The sequence below is a fragment of the Mytilus trossulus genome, chromosome 4 (genome assembly GCF_036588685.1).
Source record: "Mytilus trossulus isolate FHL-02 chromosome 4, PNRI_Mtr1.1.1.hap1, whole genome shotgun sequence".
In the NCBI taxonomy this organism is placed as follows: domain Eukaryota; kingdom Metazoa; phylum Mollusca; class Bivalvia; order Mytilida; family Mytilidae; genus Mytilus; species Mytilus trossulus.
Window position 1 is genome coordinate 49,912,590 of NC_086376.1, and position 20,328 is coordinate 49,932,917.

General features: G+C 31.0%; 1 protein-coding gene across 1 annotated transcript in view; it reads left to right on the top strand.

Moving 5' to 3' along the window:
- LOC134716661 (uncharacterized) overlaps positions 1-19,839 on the top strand; it is a 38,007-nt gene extending 18,168 nt beyond the window's left edge. The window contains exons 7-15 of the mRNA XM_063579668.1: positions 632-907; positions 1,502-1,693; positions 1,934-2,021; positions 2,846-3,017; positions 3,451-3,565; positions 9,007-9,103; positions 12,875-13,028; positions 13,283-13,360; positions 19,410-19,839. Of these exons, the coding sequence (XP_063435738.1) occupies positions 632-907; positions 1,502-1,555 (330 nt within the window). The 3' untranslated portion in view covers positions 1,556-1,693; positions 1,934-2,021; positions 2,846-3,017; ... (3 more) ...; positions 13,283-13,360; positions 19,410-19,839. The remainder of the gene's footprint in view (positions 1-631; positions 908-1,501; positions 1,694-1,933; positions 2,022-2,845; positions 3,018-3,450; positions 3,566-9,006; positions 9,104-12,874; positions 13,029-13,282; positions 13,361-19,409) is intronic.
- The last annotated feature ends 489 nt before the right edge of the window (positions 19,840-20,328 follow it).

The following is a 20,328-nucleotide window of genomic DNA, read 5'->3' on the forward strand; positions in this document are numbered from 1 at the left end:
TGTCAAGTAGGTTATCATTATGTCATTTCACATGAGAGAGGTTTTCCTTTTTATTTTTTAAATACTTTTGTCTGATGAATGCAGTATCTGTTTTTAAAACATCTTTTTATGCCCCACCTATGATGCCCCACCTACGATAGTAGTGTAGTGTTTGATGAAGTTGAAGTCAAATCAATTTGAAACTTAGTGCCCCACCTACGATAGTAGTGTAGTGTTTGATGAAGTTGAAGTCAAATCAATTTGAAACTTAGTACACATGTTCCCCATGATATGATCTTTCTAATTTTAATGCCAAATTATAGTTTTGACCCCAATTACATGGTCCACTGAACATAGAAAATGATAGTGCAAAGTTCAGGTTAAAGTTTTTGGTCAAGGTAGTTTTTGATGAAGTTAAAGTTACATCAACTTATAACTTAGTACACATGTTCCCTATGACATGATATTTCTAATTTTAATTCCAAATTAAAGTTCTGACCCCAATTTTCACGGTCCACTGAACACAGAAAATGATAGTGCGAGTGGGGCATCCAAGGCATACTATGGACACATTCTTGTTTTAAATTGATATTCAATTACAAGTTGAATTGCTTGAAGTATAACCTCTTTCTATTTATTAATTTTCCATCAGGTTGAGTCAGCTGTTGATAGCATTACAGACTGGAAAGCCCATATAATGAGATCACGAAACCAAGAAGATGCAAGGTTAGATCTTGTACGAGATTTGAAAAATGGACAAGTTTTAGTGACTTGTGATTGGGCAATGAAGATGTTGCCAAGAAAGTATATGGAGGATCAAACCGACTGGTTTGCAAAGAGAGGCATGAACTGGCACGTAGCCGTGTCAGTTTTTAAAGAACAGGGATGCATCAAAAACTTCACACATGTGCATATATTTTCAGCTCAGGTATGATTCTATATTTCTACTTGCTAAAATACCACTTAATTCACTCACCAATTTTTTAATGTTAGTTTTAGAATATTGTGATAAGAACATGTTGTCACTGCATATATCAAACTATGCAGTAAATGTGCATAAAACAAAACGTAAACTCACATACAGTGAAATAATAAAAAAAATTGCATTGCAACAGCCCTTATATTTATTTTTTCTGGATCAGAAAGTACCTGCATGTAGGCCTTCAACAAAAATAAAGTACCAATAGCAAACAGTAGTTCTACATCTATGCCCGTTTTACTCACATAAGAAGGGCTATCAACAAATTACAGAATAACTAATAAGATATGTTCACAAACTCTTTAGTCAAAAACAGAACAATTTGCCCTACAACAATGACAAGATAAATTTGTAGAAAATATTTGTCAGGAAGCAGAAAGAATTAACATGTATACGCACAAATGCTGCAAAGAAAAAATAAAATAAAGTTTGAAAACAAACATTTTTGCATATTTGTTGTTTCAAATTTAAGTTCAGAAATATTTGTCTTGTTATTATTTGTCTTATTACATGTATTAATTAAGTCAACATTTTGTTATTCAGATATCTCAAGATTCCCCCATAACATCGACACTGTTGCTGATCTTCATACCTTGATACCAGATATTCAAGAAATCCACATATATTCAGACAATGCAGGATGCTATAAAAACACATTAATGATGGCTTCACTCAGAAGAGATGTTGGCAATAAAATAAAATCGTACAACTTTTCAGAAGCTCAGGATGGCAAAGGTATGATCTGCAGCATTTATTGTATACACTTGACAAAAAATGCATATAATAAATTCACTGTTGAATCTTTTCAAAATTTATTTTGTTTTAAAACTTAACATTATGAGGACGGCTTACAGAAAATTGGCAAAATGTCTAATGAATTTCTTTAAAAATTAAAGTAAAAATTATGACACTGCCTGCAGATTTCTGTGCAGATACTGAATTAATTAGCTTAATAGTTGGATTTTGTTTCTTTAGTGATCGTAGAGCCTCCCATATTAAGTCAGTTATCAAGCGATACATAAATGAAGGTCATGATGTTACTTCAGCTGAAGAAATGAAAGTAGTATGTATATTTATTAAATTTGTAAAGATATCCAGTAATCATTTTTATATGACCACAAAACAACTTAATAAATATTTCCAGTAGTATTTTGGTATTACTTTGTTGTTATCATCCTTGTCGTCCGAAGACATTTGGTTTCCAGACAACAGCCTAAGTTTAAGGGCATGGATTTTTTAAAATAATATCTTATGTATAAGTGAATGGTGCTTTCTATGCAGGGATTGAGTTTTGTGGTAATTGGTCCAAAAAGGTGGGAGAGTATTTTTTTCCAATTTCTTTAAGGGGTTTATAATTTTTTTCAAATTTCAAATTTTTCAAAAGTTTCAAGAACAAATCTTCAATTGCACAGTTATTGCAAAATAGATTTGTTATATCTTTGTTCACATTTGATTTGTGTCAGAAACCTATACTATATATCAACAATTTGATCACAATCCAAATTCACAGTATCAAGCTTGAATATTTTTGTCCAAATTTGCCCTAAATGTTTAGAATTTAATCTCTGCAGCCGTATCAGGCTGTGCTCAGGGAAGCATTATATTCACATGTAAAATGCAACTGTTTTGTATGATAATTTTTAGCATGCAAAAAGAAATTATTTAAAGTAAACCAACTTCATAAGTCCTTTAAACTATGAATTGATGGACAAACTTCAGTGATAAAACAGTGCTGAATAGTTCAGTGATTTCTCTTTTCCTGTACTTGTGGATGCCGAGTTTGTTACGAAATTAATACATCATAAAATAAAAACCCTACTAATGTATTATGGGTCTTATATAAATGTGATTTCAGACATACATGTATCAACAACTTATATTTTTTAGGCCATAGATGCAAGACAAAATGGTCAATTTAGAACTAAAGTTGTGGACACTGTAACTGTTATCGATGGTGAAAAAAACAATACCAAATCAATTGCAGGAATTACCCAACTCCATAACTTCCAATTTGAGTCTGATGGATTGAAAGTATGGAAAGCGTACAAAATAGGAAAAGGTAAAGGGACCTGTGAATTACATAAAGATACTTACTCAGTATAAATAAGAAGATATGATATCAGTGTCAATAAGACAACTACAAAAATTGTATCCATCTAAGTCCCGATGTATAAAAAGTTAACAATTCTAGACCTGTCAAAGTATATGTGCTTTATCAGTAATGTTTAAAGAAGTATTTATAATTCAACCCAATAATTTGATCACTTTAACCTTGAAGCAACTCAAGCTTTTGCGGCCATATACTGTCCATCCATCTGTCCCTCACGAAACCATTACCAGTCATAAAAGTGATAGCTGTAAGCATATGGTGTGTGACCAATATTTTCTGCATGAATGACTTGATGACTTTGCTAAGTGTTTCATTTACATCTAAGGGTATGTTATCATTTAGATCCTATTGGTAGAAAAAATAATTGTTTCCTTTATTTTAGGACAACTTTTTCCCTGGAAATCTCTTGGGTCTCCACCTAAGCCAGCTGAACTTCTCATCAAATTGAACTGGACAAATGAGGAAACTGTCAGCAGATCTTTGAGTACGTACTGAAGGTAAGAAATCCTAAATAATAATGTTGCATTCAGCTGGCAGTATGTTTTAATTAAGAAAATATTAAATTAGATAAGGAAAATATTTCCCATTGGATGAGATATAAGCATTGCACTAATGTTGTGATTATTATACTGAATGTCATTGGCTAAATTTTAAATAGTTGTCATGATCTAAAATGAAACCTCAGTGCATTTACCAACTTTAGTAAGTTTATGACATGATCCTAGAACTAAGACGTAGAGGAAAGTTACAGATGACTTGTAAATGTGATTCATAAAATCAGACAAAGATGCCTAAAACAACTTTGAGTGGGCCTTCAAAATACTTGGACAACCTAAAGAAAAAGACAGATACAAGCACACAAAGCTTCCAAAGATCTTTTAGAGTACATACAATCTAACTCTCATTCATCTTGTAACAGTATTAAAACATTTGACTTTTCTACTCTTTACACAAGTATTCCACATTCCAAACTAAAAGACAAATTGAAAGAGATGGTATTGCTTTGCTTCATAAAAAAGAATGGCCAACGTAGATACAAGTATCTTGTCTTAGGAAGGAATAAATTCTTCTTTGTAAAGGATCACTCTGATTCAAACAAAAAATTCTCTGAAACTGAAATTATCAAGATGATTGATTTTTTGATTGGCAACATATTTGTTACGTTTGGAGGACGTGTTTTTTCAACAGAATGTCGGCATTCCAATGGGAACAAACTGTGCCCCTCTACTTGCCGACTTATTTCTTTATTATTATGAGGCTGACTTCATGCAGGAACTTCTTAGGAAGAAAGATAAGAAGTTAGCAATATCCTTTAACTCTACTTTCCCCTATAAAGATGATGTTCTTTCACTAAAGAATTCAAAATTTGGTGACTATGTGGAACGCATCTATTCCATTGAACTAGAGATAAAGGATACTACAGATACAGTTAAGTCGGCTTCATATCTTGACTTACATCTATAAATTGACCATGAGGGTCGGTTGAAAACAAAACTTTACGACAAAAGAGATGATTTCCAATTGTGAACTTTCCATTTCTAAGTAGCAACATTCCAGCAGCACATGCATACGGGGTATATATCTCCCAATTGATACGATATTCCTGTGCTTGCATTTCCTATCATGATTTTCTTGATAGAGGGTTGCTTCTCACAAGGATGCTATTAAACCAAGAGTTTCAAATGGTGAAGTTGAAATCATCTCTTCGTAAATTTTATGAACGCCATCATGATTTGGTTGACCGTTATGGAATAACCGTTTCACAAATGATATCAGATATGTTCCTTACGTCGTAACTACAATCCCCTTCCCTTTCATGATTGTGACCTACCGAATTAAGACTATTTACCGGATTTGATATCACATAAGCAACACGACTGGTGCCACATGTGGGGCAGGATCTGCCTACCCTTCCGGAGCACCTGAGATCACCCTAGTTTTTGGTGGGGTTCGTGTTGTTTATTGTTTGGTTTTCTATGTTGTGTCATGTGTACTATTGTTTGTCTGTTTGTCTCTTCATTTTTAGCCATTGCGTTGTCAGTTGTTTTAGATTTATGAGTTGGACTGTCCCTTTGGTATCTTTCGTCCCTCTTTTTTTAACTAAAAAGGAATTTCTTTTTGCAATTGATAAGGAGATATACAGTATGTGGTTAAAGGGGCACTAGCTGTCAAATTCATGGTCACCGATTTGACTCAAATTCTCATATTTGATTTATAACAATGTAAAACATTTATCCAAATTATCAAATGTTTAAAATAATCAGAGCATGGGGTAGATAGTATATAGGTTTGTTTCTCGTGTATTTTAGTCTACACGCCATCTAATTAACTATCGATTTGACCTCAGATGACCATATAAGCGATGTAATTAAAACATAAATAAAGATATGAATAGATTAAACCAACACGTGCAATTGGATTTTTATAGGTCTGTTTGATTTTATTTTATAGATTGAAAATAGATGTTTCTCGTTGCTTTTAACCGTATAAGAATGATTTTATGTGCATCGAATTAGTAATCAAATGATTTACCGTAGTTTTACTTTCATTGTTGACATTCTCTTGCACGGTGTTTCGGGTTAAAAGAGTGATCAAAATTTTGTTTTAGTCAGTAAACTTTTCAAGTAATGATAGCCCTTAAATGACAACTTTTTTAATCATCTCTTGTGTTTTGGGTTAAGAAGTAAAGATAGAGTGATTTTTGTCATGGTTTATTCAAGTCTATAATGTTGGAGAGTTCCCTTTGTTTAGATGCACACAGACATAGATGAAATGTCAACATATTTCATTTTGTTGTGTGATTTTGTTAATTCAGTGTATATTGATTTTCGTAGTTCTTTCCATTTCTCTCCTTATATTCCGTCCATAGAATATTTTTTTTCCGTTTTCCTTTTTGTTTCTCTTTCCGTTCTTATTCCGTTTCAGCCGTTTAGCAATACCCAGATAATACACATTACACCTTACAATTTTTCCATACACCAAACATAGCTGACCTATTGCTATTAGTATTCGGAAAACCGACCAAAACACACAAATCTTACATTGATAAATGAACCATAAAAATTGGGTCAAGGTCAGATGGAATCGGCTAGACAGACATAGATATATATAGGAAGAAGTGGAATGAGTGCCAATGAGACAACTCTCCATCCAAATAACGATTTATAAAAGTCAATATAGGTCAATGTACGGTCTTCAACACGGGTCCTTGGCGCACACGGCGATCAACAAGCTATAAAGGATAAAGGGCCCCAAAATTACTAGTGTAAAACCATTCAAACAGGAAAACCAACGGTCTAATCTATATAAAACAAACAAGAAACGAGAAACTCGTATAAATTACATAAACAAACGACAACTACTGTAAATCAAATTCCTGACTTAGAAAAGGTGCAAACATTTGCAGAAGGATTAAACGTTTTAATGGTACCAAACCTTCTTCCTTTTTCTGGAACAATAGTATAACATCACAACATAAAAAACACACGATAAAATATCAATTGGAAGGCTTAACTCAAATTCAAAAAAAATTAAATTAACACACTTTGAACGAATAAATTTGATCTGGGATACCTGAATGCAAATACATAGTTAATAAAAATTAGGAACCAAAAGCAAACAAAGCCATGACAAGACACCTTCGCGAAATATTTAACAACCCTTAGAATATCATCAATTTTGAAAAAAAAACAGTTTCATGATTATTACAGGTAAATGAAAAATAACTTTGTCGTTTTAGGTATACTACTTCTGTGTATACACAATCCTCAAATAAGGAATACCTGTACACCTAACATTCATTCCATAAACCAAACAGAGTTTACCTATTGCTAATTATAGAACTTGAATAACAGTCAAAACACTAAAAACTTATCATAGATCGACAATGACACCGTAACAATGAGGTCAAGGTCACATGAAACCTGCAAGACTGACATTTACCCCTTAGTCATTTCATCACATATAATTTACCTTCGTTTATAGTATCTGGGAAAGGACTTAATCATTCATGTAACCTAAACTTTGATAAATGATCTAAGAACTGAGGTCTAAACGCGGCAGACCAACTCTAATGAACTAGATTACAACAGAAAAATAACGTGTACCAGAACAGGCCTTGCGGTCATAAAAATTTCGAGCACAAATTTTGTACTCGTACTGCAAATCAACCAATCAAAATGCTTGATTTCATGTTTCGAGCATGTTTTTTGTGTTCCAAGCACTGAGCAAAGTTTTATGACTTCAACCCCAGGGTGATCGGAGATTTTTGAAATGGAGATGGTGGTGAAACTTCAGAAGGAAGATATATATATACATACATGAAAATAATTTTTGGAACAATTCTATGCTATAAATTCAATCATTATGAATTGTGTGATGAGATTTGTTTGTGGGGAGAGGGGCAATCATACACCCTCTATATCCCCTGTGTACACCCCTGTAGACATAGACTTATTTTAATGTATATTTTTTAGCTAATATATAGTGTCGTTATCACATCTTTAGAAACCATTTACACCCAACAGAATCGTGACAATTCCAGCAGACAATGTTATAGTGACTGTCTTGTAAACTTATGTCATACATATTCTAGATAGTAAGGGAAACCTTGTGTCATGGTTTGCCACTTAAGTCAATAAGACATAGGTTTAATATGTCCATTCCCCTTTGTATCCACTTCAACAGGGCAACAGTATATAGGATGTGGTTGAAAAGCAAGTAAAAAAGTCGGAAAGATTTATGAAGTGGCTTTTTTCAGGATGTTAGGGACGACATCAAAAGATTGATGTAGATTGTAGGATAAAAAACTTAAATCAAATAGTTTGAGGTGGGGGTCAACTTTGCTGCAAGTTAATCTAAAATCGATTTAACATATATCCCTATTGATCAATCATCAATTTTTCCCAAATTAAGTTAAGAGGGGGGGGGGGGGGGGTGTCAGTGAAAAAAACTATGTGAATTAAGTTTTTTATCCTTCATTGAACTTTTGATGGGACATAAATAGCAATCATAAAATTTCAATTCTGTTACAATATTGACTCATATTCGTTTTTCATTCATTATATTGCACATAAATTAGGCTGTTAGTTTTCTTGTTTTACATTTGCCATTTCTGGAACTTTTATAGGAAACTATGCAGTATGGGTTTTGTTTGTTTAAGGCTGCATGGTGACCTATAATTGTTAATTTCTGTGTCCTTTGGTCTCTTGTGAAGAATTGTCTCATTGGCAATCATACCAAATCTTCTTTGTTATACTTAATAAGTTAGTGTTTCTACTTTGTATTAATTAACTAATAATATACATTTTTTCAAATTGTTCTCTCTTGAATTTAACAACATTTTTCAATATGTATATCAAACCAAAGTTGTCAGGTTAAACTTAGTATAGATCCTTAACATTATTCAGTTGGTATTTATTAAAGTAAAGTTAATTGGATATCTGCTGTAAGGCTCTACTTTTAGTATATTTCTTACAATACATGTATATTGTTCATTTTATCTAATCTTCATATTAATATGTATATAATACTACAGTTCTGATAGAAAAACAAACTTAAAATCCTGTCTAAAGAGCCTGTGTCACTCGCCTTGGTCAACGGGCATCTTCAATAACATTGTGGACTAGAATATAATTCATGTAAAAAAATATTTTTTGATCTTGTTTTTTTTGCTGCTTAATTTCTGTTTAAAGTTTCTCTCTATTTTCTTTAGTTTTTGCTCTAAACACAAAAAACAGTAATGAAAATTTCAAGTATAAAGGCAAACCAACTATAAAAAGTAAACCAAGAATTTTGACAAAAATTTGCTTATTTGTGGAAATTATCTTGTTGATCATTTTGCTATGTAAAGTTTCCATCTATCTATATCAAATATAGTTATCATATTACTCATAGTATGGGAATAAATTAACATGACATTATTTTTTACTATTTCAAGCACTGAGGAAAGAAACAAGAATTTGTATCTATAAATCCTTGATGGAAATGAGGCCAAGGACAATGGACATGACAAACAATTAACTTAATAACATAAGGTATCAGTATATATATCAGATGAAGCACCCAGATCTTCTAACTTCTGAAATGTAAAAGTTTATGTTGTAGTCGCTTCTGCCTGAGACAATACAAAAACTAGGTATTGCATGAAATGTCATATCATATTGTGTTGATGTGTTAGCATGCCTTTTTTTTTTTTATTGAAATGTTCTGCTAAGCGCAGCTTGATACAACCAGAGCTTGGTTCAAACCATGAACACAACATTTAAGCTTAAAATAACTCTGAATTTGAATTGTGATTGAATATATGACACAGCATAGGTTTTTGACACAAAATGAATGTGGTCCAACAACTGAAAATTTTGAAATAAGGCATAAACCTCTTATGGTTCAATATCCAAAATCTAGGTATATGGTTAAAATCAGCATATAAAAGAAGCCAAAGAATTCAGTTTTTGATGAAATCAAACAAAAGTTTAATTTTGGACCCTGATCTGAATCAACTTGAAAATTTTTCAGGCACATATTGTAAAATATCAGCTGCTTGACATTATATGAAGGCTTTTTGATATCGTTTGCTACGCTCACTCGACAAAAAGCTTCATATTATGTCTCGCAGCTGATATTTTACGATATCAACATGTAGATAACCTGATAATCGGTACTTATTTTCCATTTTTCATCCTTGTCAAGCCCCTATTACTAGACCTTCCTGTTATATTTGTTCTAAATGTGCCTGAAAAATTTGTCACTGGCCATAAAGCAAATACTAGTCAATCTTCATGGTGTCAAAAATCACAAAAATTTAGGGTTTTACAGTTATTTTACCTCATTTTGTTTTGTCTATAACTGCAGTGTTTCAAAGATTTAGGCAGCTTGAATATTGTTGGTATTTTTGAAATCACCACAATCTGCATAATGCAAGCAGAATGGTCTTTTGTATTTGTATTTTATTATTTCAAAATACATTTTTGTCAAAATTAAACTTATTTCAGCAAATGGACTGCCAGCACTATTCATTGTCAACACATTCAATAGAAAATACTGTATAAGTTGAAGACCCTACACAGACAATAATTTATATTTACATTGTCTCATTGGCACTCACACCACATCTTCCTATATCTATATTATGTTTTTATTCAGTATAACTTTATCATACGTAAGTTGTTTTAGTTTTTCTTCTGTAAATCACAATAAAAAAAAAACTGAAACTTTTTAATTTTTTTTTTATCAAATCTATGTATCATGGTAAAGTGGTTTCCATAGCGACACTGTTAAAAGTTTATTTCCAGTATTTACGAATACATCTAAAATGTTTGTTATTATATTAGATTCAAATAATATATCTTTTAATCTTTTTTAGTGCAGTATTGGAGTTTAAAATAACTTTTTTGAAATTTTTGCAAATTTAAAAAATTGAAAATTAAGGATTTTGTTTCCATGGTTACAATATTATACGACAAATTTACCCATAACTTTTTTGCCTCATTTGTAAGATGGGATGATGGTGAAATTTATGTAAAGTATGATACTTTGATGGGGTTATAAGTTTGTATTTGACTAACTTACATAATCTTCTGCTCATGAAATGTACAAAACAAAATTGTAATGGGTAGTTTTATTTTTTTCGGCCATTTTTTATTGAAGAAATTGCAAATTTGCAGCTTTTTAACCATTTTGAAAAAATAATGTGAAAATTTGGTATTGTTTATATCTGTATATTATATTTTTTCAGCAACTTACTCATCTAAAGAAACTTTAAACCACAAAAAGAAGAATGTATGCTCAATTATTTTTATTAAATCTGAGATTCTTTACATTGACATGTTGAAAAATTGAATAAATGGTCAACTAATGAATTACTAGATCTAGATTATAGCTTGATAAAATATATGAAAACACCTTTAGAATTGTTTGTTATACTCTAAAGACCGCTAAAATATCAAGAATCAATACATTCTGATGAATAGAAGCGGTAAAGTTATAATTTTGTATCAATTTTTATTGATATTTCTGCCTTTTTTGCAAGAATTACCTCCCTTTTCAATGCAAATCTCCATAGGAATTTTAAATGGTGATTATTAATCTTCCTCAAGTTAGATTTTATGGGACTTTTTTCTGTGTATTTTTGGGGTATAATGCTTAACAGGGGCGTATCCAGGATTTCCAGTTAGGGGGGGCGCAAATTTTTATTTTCACCGACCGGAGCGAGGCGAAAAAATTTTGGAGTTTTTTTTAGATAAAATTATTGAAACATTCTTCTAAAGGGGTGAAATGTAGATATCTCGAACTATTGTGTGTTAAAATTATCAAGGAATTAAAGTTTCAAGCTGAAACCACCTTAATCCACACCTGACAACAATCTACAGATAGACGGGCGGACAGACGGACGTAAAGTGAGACAAGACAGATTACAATTGCTCACCTGACCAATATATTTTTCAAACGAAAAGTTCTACTTTTACCAGCGATTTTTAATTGTCCTTTCATACTATCTGTTTTTTTACTTTTTTGATTTTCGGAGGTCGTGCAAGACTTTACTGTGTTCGCCACAAACAACTAAAATCAGAATGAGATGCATTTACGCAGTTATATTTATTTTATTTGGATCCCAAGCATACAGTAATACGGTACAGAATTCGGCTAAATATTTAGGTTGCAAGTGAGAAATAAACATAGACAACAAGATACAAATTACTAAACTATTTCTATCTTTCATTACGGATATTATAAAAGAATCTCACCTGCCGAAGGTTTTCTTGACCGTGTCATGATAAAATTGTGACAGTGAGTAAGGGATGTTTTGGAACTTCGATTATCAAACAAATTGATTATAATAGATATAGGAAGATGTGGTGTGAGTGCCAATGAGACAACTCTCCATCCAAATAACAATTTAAAAAGTAAACCGTTATAGGTTAAAGTATGGCCTTCAACAGGGAGCCTTGGCTCACACCGAACAACAAGCTATAAAGGGCCCCAAAATTACTAGTGTAAAACCATTCAAACAGGAAAACCAATGGTCTAATCTATATAAACAAAACGAGAAACGAGAAACAAGTATATATTACATAAACAAACGACAACTACTGTACATCAGATTCCTGACTTGGAACAGGTGCAAACATTTGCAGCGGGATTGATTATAAGACCGCAAATACAATGTATCATTTATTTTTATTTTAACTGCTAAAAACCTATTATATTTGTCAGCAAACCTCCGCGTTTGACACCTTCCTTTTAAAATTTTCTACAAAACTTTAACAAAATGTAGTTCAGTTGTTTCGTAATCACGTTGATTCTGTTGAACTGTTTTATATACTTTGAATGTTAAAAAAGATTTTATGGTCTTATCTGATACTTAAATATGTTGAAGTCAACCCATGCTTTGCAAATTGTAGGGGGGGGGGGGCGCACGCCCGCCACGCCCCCGCCTAAATCCGCCCCTGCTAAAGATTAAAACTTAAATATCTTCGTTTGCAATTACTTTCGGGTTGGGGTCAAATTTATGCTAGATTGACTGGACTATTTTTACATAAACTTTTGGATCCGCCACTGTTTTATGATATTTATCGTAGATTACTTGTATGAGAATTCAAATGATTTTTTTTATATGAAACACTGCGTTTAAATTTGGGATTTTTTTGGTAATTGTAAGCAATGACTATTTGTTATAAATATAACGTGTTGTACAGAAACACATCAAATTCTTACAAAACTTTAACTGTAAAATAACTTCTTAACTTATGTAATTTTCTCAAGTTTTCAGTTTTAATGGAAGATAATATGCAAGATTTGTTTTGTAGGATTTTATCCAAGCCACTGGATCCGACTAAATGTTGTCCGAGATATACTACAAGGAGTGTGATTATGAAGTACTGGGAATGAAGAAGTGAAACTATTTCAGAAAATCAAAGACATAGAAAAAATCTTTGTTTGACAAAATGGAGAGGCGTAAAGGTAACTCTTCTTTCTTGTATATTTACAATATTTATGGTATTGCTTTTATTAATATTTTAAATTGTAAGTAATTGTAAGTAATTAAAGAAAATATTTCCAAATTTGTCGTTTCTGAGTAACTGCATATGAAAATTTACATAGTAGTATATGTTGGTTGTTATTAACAGATTCAAAGCTCTTCAAAGAAAGCAAACCCTTTAACTACAATTTAGTTTCATTTGATATGTTATATTTTATTTTAATATTTATTTTAGAAGGCTGTTCCTTCCCAATAAATGACGGAATTCTAACACCTGATGAAAAAAGCAGAGGAATTTTCAACATCAAAACAGGTTTGTTAAGTATTTACTATCCAGATGGAATGCTTCAACCGAACGATTTTGAATTATATCCAAATCAATTCCTTAAATCAATTTTCAAAATATTTTTTAAAAAACTGAGCATGATCATCCCTTTTCCCTATATAGCTTGATTCTTTATACAGAAGAATACACGATTAAAAACCACCATCTTCTTTTAAGTTTCAAATGCAGAACCAAGAGTTTGAAAAACATACATTTGAAGTAAAACTAATCCTTCTTTTAGATAAATTGTCAAATTGTAAAGTATGTAAGAATGAAAAGATGTGGTAGAATGGGGTGCGCATATTTGCCCAGGACACAATTTTTGCCGTTTTACTATTTTGAAGTGTAAATACTTCCAAAAGATGGCTGAAATGGAAGAAATATGCTAGTGACTTAGATTTTTATAACAAATATGGTTATTTTTTTAAACTAAGACAAAATTGCAGCACTAAACGCAAAGGACCGAAAAACGGACAATGATTTTCAGACAATTTCCTAAATGAAAATCACGATTTCAAAGAAGTATTTCTTAGTAAATCTTTTACAGATTGCCCTGAATTTCAGTTCTTCACACCTTTAAAATGTCTGCTATTGCCATCTATAATGAAGTTGATTTGAAAAATATTGTTAAAAGCTGCTGTTATTTGGGTTTAAATAGATATATAAAAACGGCGAATATGTGTCCCCCATTGACAAAACATCAGGCAATTTCAAACACCCTTTAATCTAACTTTTCAGATTATTATTTTCAAACAAATACGTTTTGAAGCTTAAGAATATTTTGCTTTTGAAGTTATCTTCATATAGAAATATCAGTATACTTAAAAAACATATAGACCTGAACATAAACTGTAGAAAACATGGAAAGATGTGGCGAAAATGAGCACCCCACTCTATATAAATAAGAAGATGTGGTATACATATATAAGGGGAATCTGGTATATAAATAAGGAGATGTGGTATATATATATAAGGAGATGTGGTATATATATAAGGAGATTTGGTATACATATATAAGGAAAATCTGGTATATAAATAAGGAGATGTGGTATATAAATAAGGAGATTTGGTATACATATATAAGGAGATGTGGTATATAAATAAGGAGATGTGATATATAAATAAGGAGATGTGGTATATAAATAAGGAGATTTGGTATACATATATAAGGAGATGTGGTATATGAATAAGGAGATTTGGTATATAAATAAGGAGATGTGGTATATATATATAAGGAGATGTGGAGATGTGGTATATATATAATTCTAACATGACGTCCTTCAAACGTTTCGAGTACACACCCGTGGTAAAATATGAATATATTGCATTGGCTGTTCCGATCGTACTTCCACGTCATATGTTTTTTTATTAATGAAGTGCCCGACGTCATAGAATGATGACGTAATAATTTAAGCATTTTACAGGAAAATACACGCTTCTGATACCGAAAATCATCACAACAAGGAAACGTCAACAAACGATGCTAAAATGTGGCACAAGCCCATTTTTTTATACATAGAAGACATATAAGTTAATTCTCATTAAAATTCATCCAAATCTATCTAAATAAGTTTTGTGAATAGTTTGAGCATGTCACTTTTTCTGTTTGCTCCGTTCTTTTACGCCAATCTAAAAGTGCGTTAATTTATGAGAAAGGCAAATAATGGCCTCCACCTAGAGCGCTTTGATCCAAAACAATTGCTGTATTTGTCCTATTAGAATCGAAATAATTCATGGGGGCTTGAATATATCTAGATTTTACCACGGGTTGTCCCTTTATGCCGATATTTTACCCCTCGCTATCGCTCAGGGTAAAATATTATAATAATATAAGGAGATGTGGTATATAAATAAGGAGATTTAGTGTGGTATATAAATAAGGAGATGTGGTATATAAATAACGAGATGTGGTATATAAATAAGGAGATGTGGTATATAAATAAGGCGATTTGGTATACATATATAAGGAGATGTGGTATATAAATAAGGAGATGTGATGTATAAATAAGGAGATTTGGTATATAAATAAGGAGATGTGGTATATAAATAAGGAGATGTGATATATAAATAAGGAGATTTGGTATACATATATAAGGAGATGTGGTATATAAATAAGGAGATGTGATGTATAAATAAGGAGATTTGGTATACATATATAAGGAGATGTGGTATATAAATAAGGAGATGTGGTATATAAATAAGGAGATGTGATATATAAATAAGGAGATGTGATGTATAAATAAGGAGATTTGGTATACATATATATGGAGATGTGGTATATAAATAAGGAGATGTGGTATATAAATAAGGAGATTTGGTATATAAATGAGGAGATTTGGTATGCATATATAAGAGATTTGGTATATAAATAAGGAGATGTGGTATATAAATAAGGAGATGTGGTTAATAAATAAGGAGATGTGGTATATAAATAAGGAGATGTGATATATAAATAAGGAGATGTGATGTATAAATAAGGAGATTTGGTATACATATATAAGGAGATGTGGTATATAAATAAGGAGATGTGGTATATAAATAAGGAGATTTGGTATATAAATAAGGAGATTTGGTATACATATATAAGAGATTTGGTATATAAATAAGGAGATGTGGTATATAAATAAGGAGATTTGGTATACATGTATAAATAAGGAGATTTGGTATACATATATAAGGAGATTTGGTATACATATATAAGGAGATGTGGTATATAAATAAGGAGATGTGGTATATAAATAAGGAGATGTATATAAATAAGGAGATGTGGTATATTAATAAGGAGATGTGGTATATAAATAAGGAGATGTGATATATAAATAAGGAGATGTATATAAATAAGGAGATGTGGTATATAAATAAGGAGATGTGGTATATAAATAAGGAGATGTGATATATAAATAAGGAGATTTTGTATATAAATAAGGAGATTTGGTATACATATATAAGGAGATGTGGTATATTAATAAGGAGATGTGGTATATAAATAAGGAGATTTGGTATACATATATAAGGAGATGTGGTATATAAATAAGGAGATTTGGTATATAAATAAGGAGATGTGGTATATAAATAAGGAGATGTGGTATATAAATAAGGAGATGTGATATATAAATAAGGAGATGTGATATATAAATAAGGAGATTTGGTATACATATATAAGGAGATGTGGTATATAAATAAGGAGGTGTGATGTATAAATAAGGAGATTTGGTATACATATATAAGGAGATGTGGTATATAAATAAGGAGATGTGGTATATAAATAAGGAGATGTGATATATAAATAAGGAGATGTGATGTATAAATAAGGAGATTTGGTATACATATATAAGGAGATGTGGTATATAAATAAGGAGATGTGGTATATAAATAAGGAGATTTGGTATATAAATAAGGAGATTTGGTATGCATATATAAGAGATTTGGTATATAAATAAGGAGATGTGGTATATAAATAAGGAGATGTGGTACCGTGTAGCGGGTTATTTTCGCGGGTGTAAAATTTTGCGATTTTCATTGAATAAGGTATACGAAAAATTTTGGCGGTTATTATTTTGGCGGATTCAACATTTGAACATTACCTGTGCATGTACACTTTTAAATTGGCGGAATTTATTTTGGCGATTTTGTTTTATCCGCGAAAATAACCCGCTATACAGTATATAAATAAGGAGATGTGATATATAAATAAGGAGATGTGATGTATAAATAAGGAGATTTGGTATACATATATAAGGAGATGTGGTATATAAATAAGGAGATTTGGTATATAAATAAGGAGATTTGGTATACATATATAAGAGATTTGGTATATAAATAAGGCGATTTGGTATACATATATAAGGAGATGTGGTATATAAATAAGGAGATGTGATGTATAAATAAGGAGATTTGGTATATAAATAAGGAGATGTGGTATATAAATAAGGAGATGTGATATATAAATAAGGAGATTTGGTATACATATATAAGGAGATGTGGTATATAAATAAGGAGATGTGATGTATAAATAAGGAGATTTGGTATACATATATAAGGAGATGTGGTATATAAATAAGGAGATGTGGTATATAAATAAGGAGATGTGATATATAAATAAGGAGATGTGATGTATAAATAAGGAGATTTGGTATACATATATATGGAGATGTGGTATATAAATAAGGAGATGTGGTATATAAATAAGGAGATTTGGTATATAAATGAGGAGATTTGGTATGCATATATAAGAGATTTGGTATATAAATAAGGAGATGTGGTATATAAATAAGGAGATGTGGTTAATAAATAAGGAGATGTGGTATATAAATAAGGAGATGTGATATATAAATAAGGAGATGTGATGTATAAATAAGGAGATTTGGTATACATATATAAGGAGATGTGGTATATAAATAAGGAGATGTGGTATATAAATAAGGAGATTTGGTATATAAATAAGGAGATTTGGTATACATATATAAGAGATTTGGTATATAAATAAGGAGATGTGGTATATAAATAAGGAGATTTGGTATACATGTATAAATAAGGAGATTTGGTATACATATATAAGGAGATTTGGTATACATATATAAGGAGATTTGGTATACATATATAAGGAGATGTGGTATATAAATAAGGAGATGTGGTATATAAATAAGGAGATGTGGTATATAAATAAGGAGATGTATATAAATAAGGAGATGTGGTATATTAATAAGGAGATGTGGTATATAAATAAGGAGATTTTGTATATAAATAAGGAGATTTGGTATACATATATAAGGAGATGTGGTATATTAATAAGGAGATGTGGTATATAAATAAGGAGATTTGGTATACATATATAAGGAGATGTGGTATATAAATAAGGAGATTTGGTATATAAATAAGGAGATGTGGTATATAAATAAGGAGATGTGGTATATAAATAAGGAGATGTGATATATAAATAAGGAGATGTGATATATAAATAAGGAGATTTGGTATACATATATAAGGAGATGTGGTATATAAATAAGGAGGTGTGATGTATAAATAAGGAGATTTGGTATACATATATAAGGAGATGTGGTATATAAATAAGGAGATGTGGTATATAAATAAGGAGATGTGATATATAAATAAGGAGATGTGATGTATAAATAAGGAGATTTGGTATACATATATAAGGAGATGTGGTATATAAATAAGGAGATGTGGTATATAAATAAGGAGATTTGGTATATAAATAAGGAGATTTGGTATGCATATATAAGAGATTTGGTATATAAATAAGGAGATGTGGTATATAAATAAGGAGATGTGGTACCGTGTAGCGGGTTATTTTCGCGGGTGTAAAATTTTGCGATTTTCATTGAATAAGGTATACGAAAAATTTTGGCGGTTATTATTTTGGCGGATTCAACATTTGAACATTACCTTTGCATGTACACTTTTAAATTGGCGGAATTTATTTTGGCGATTTTGTTTTATCCGCGAAAATAACCCGCTATACAGTATATAAATAAGGAGATGTGATATATAAATAAGGAGATGTGATGTATAAATAAGGAGATTTGGTATACATATATAAGGAGATGTGGTATATAAATAAGGAGATTTGGTATATAAATAAGGAGATTTGGTATACATATATAAGAGATTTGGTATATAAATAAGGAGATGTGGTATATAAATAAGGAGATTTGGTATACATGTATAAATAAGGAGATTTGGTATACATATATAAGGAGATTTGGTATACATATATAAGGAGATGTGGTATATAAATAAGGAGATGTGGTATATAAATAAGGAGATGTGGTATATAAATAACGAGATGTGGTATATAAATAACGAGATGTGGTATATAAATAAGGAGATGTATATAAATAAGGAGATGCGGTATATAAATAAGGAGATGTGGTATATAAATAAGGAGAATTGGTATACATATATAAGAAGATATGACTTAATTGGTATGAAACGACTCTAGTTGCTTCATGCTTGCCAGTAAATGAGTACAGTTTAGTTTGTAGTATGTATCTTATGTTTTATTTTATTACAACAGGTTACCAAGTCAAATTAAAGTTGTCTTTAATGCCATAATGGAAGGGATTGTTGGTTTTGGTTGGGTTAGACAGAATTCATTCTTTAGAGGGAAAACATGGAGGTTTTATTTCCTGACATCAGAAGATGCAACAACAACATCAACAATAGGTGTGACATCAGTATCACCCCTCAAAGTTAATCCAACAATTGAAGTAACCGATTGTTCTGACGATAATAGAAGACAGGGAGATAATCCATGTGTTGCAGCCCAAGAAAAGGACAAGCATGTAAACACAGAAAAGAAAGAACAAAAAGATGCAGTTGTAATACCTATGACCCTGAAACTTATTGCTGAATGTATTCACCAGATTAGACTTGAAGAAAACATATTGGGAATTTGAAATAAAAAAAAAACAATTAAAAGAATGTTTGAATTTAATCTAATAAAATTATGGAAAAAAAAAGAACGGTTGTGTGACTGTTTATGGAATATTAAACTTATATAAGAATAAGGAGATATGATATGATTGTCAATGAGACAGTAGTTGAACTAAAGAATTCACCAAAGACCAAATGACAAAGCTATGATGTAAAAAACAACAAAACAATGTACGCTTCCAACAATAAGAAAAACCCAAACTGTATACAGTTAGCAAAACAAGACCATACCATCTTCAACAACGAGCAAAATCATTCTGCATAGTATGCAAGAAAAGGGCAAAAATAAGAAACTCTTGCAACATGATCTGCATTTACAAACAAATTATTACAAAAAGACATGTTGAGTGCAGGTGCAGTTGCTCTTTTGGTGTTCAATATCAAATTGTTTTATTAATATTTTTCAACTGAAATTTTTTTAAGTGTTCAAAATCTCACAACTGTAGCTGAGAGTAGCAATATGTATCGACTTGGTCATTATAAGATCATATGGATAAGAG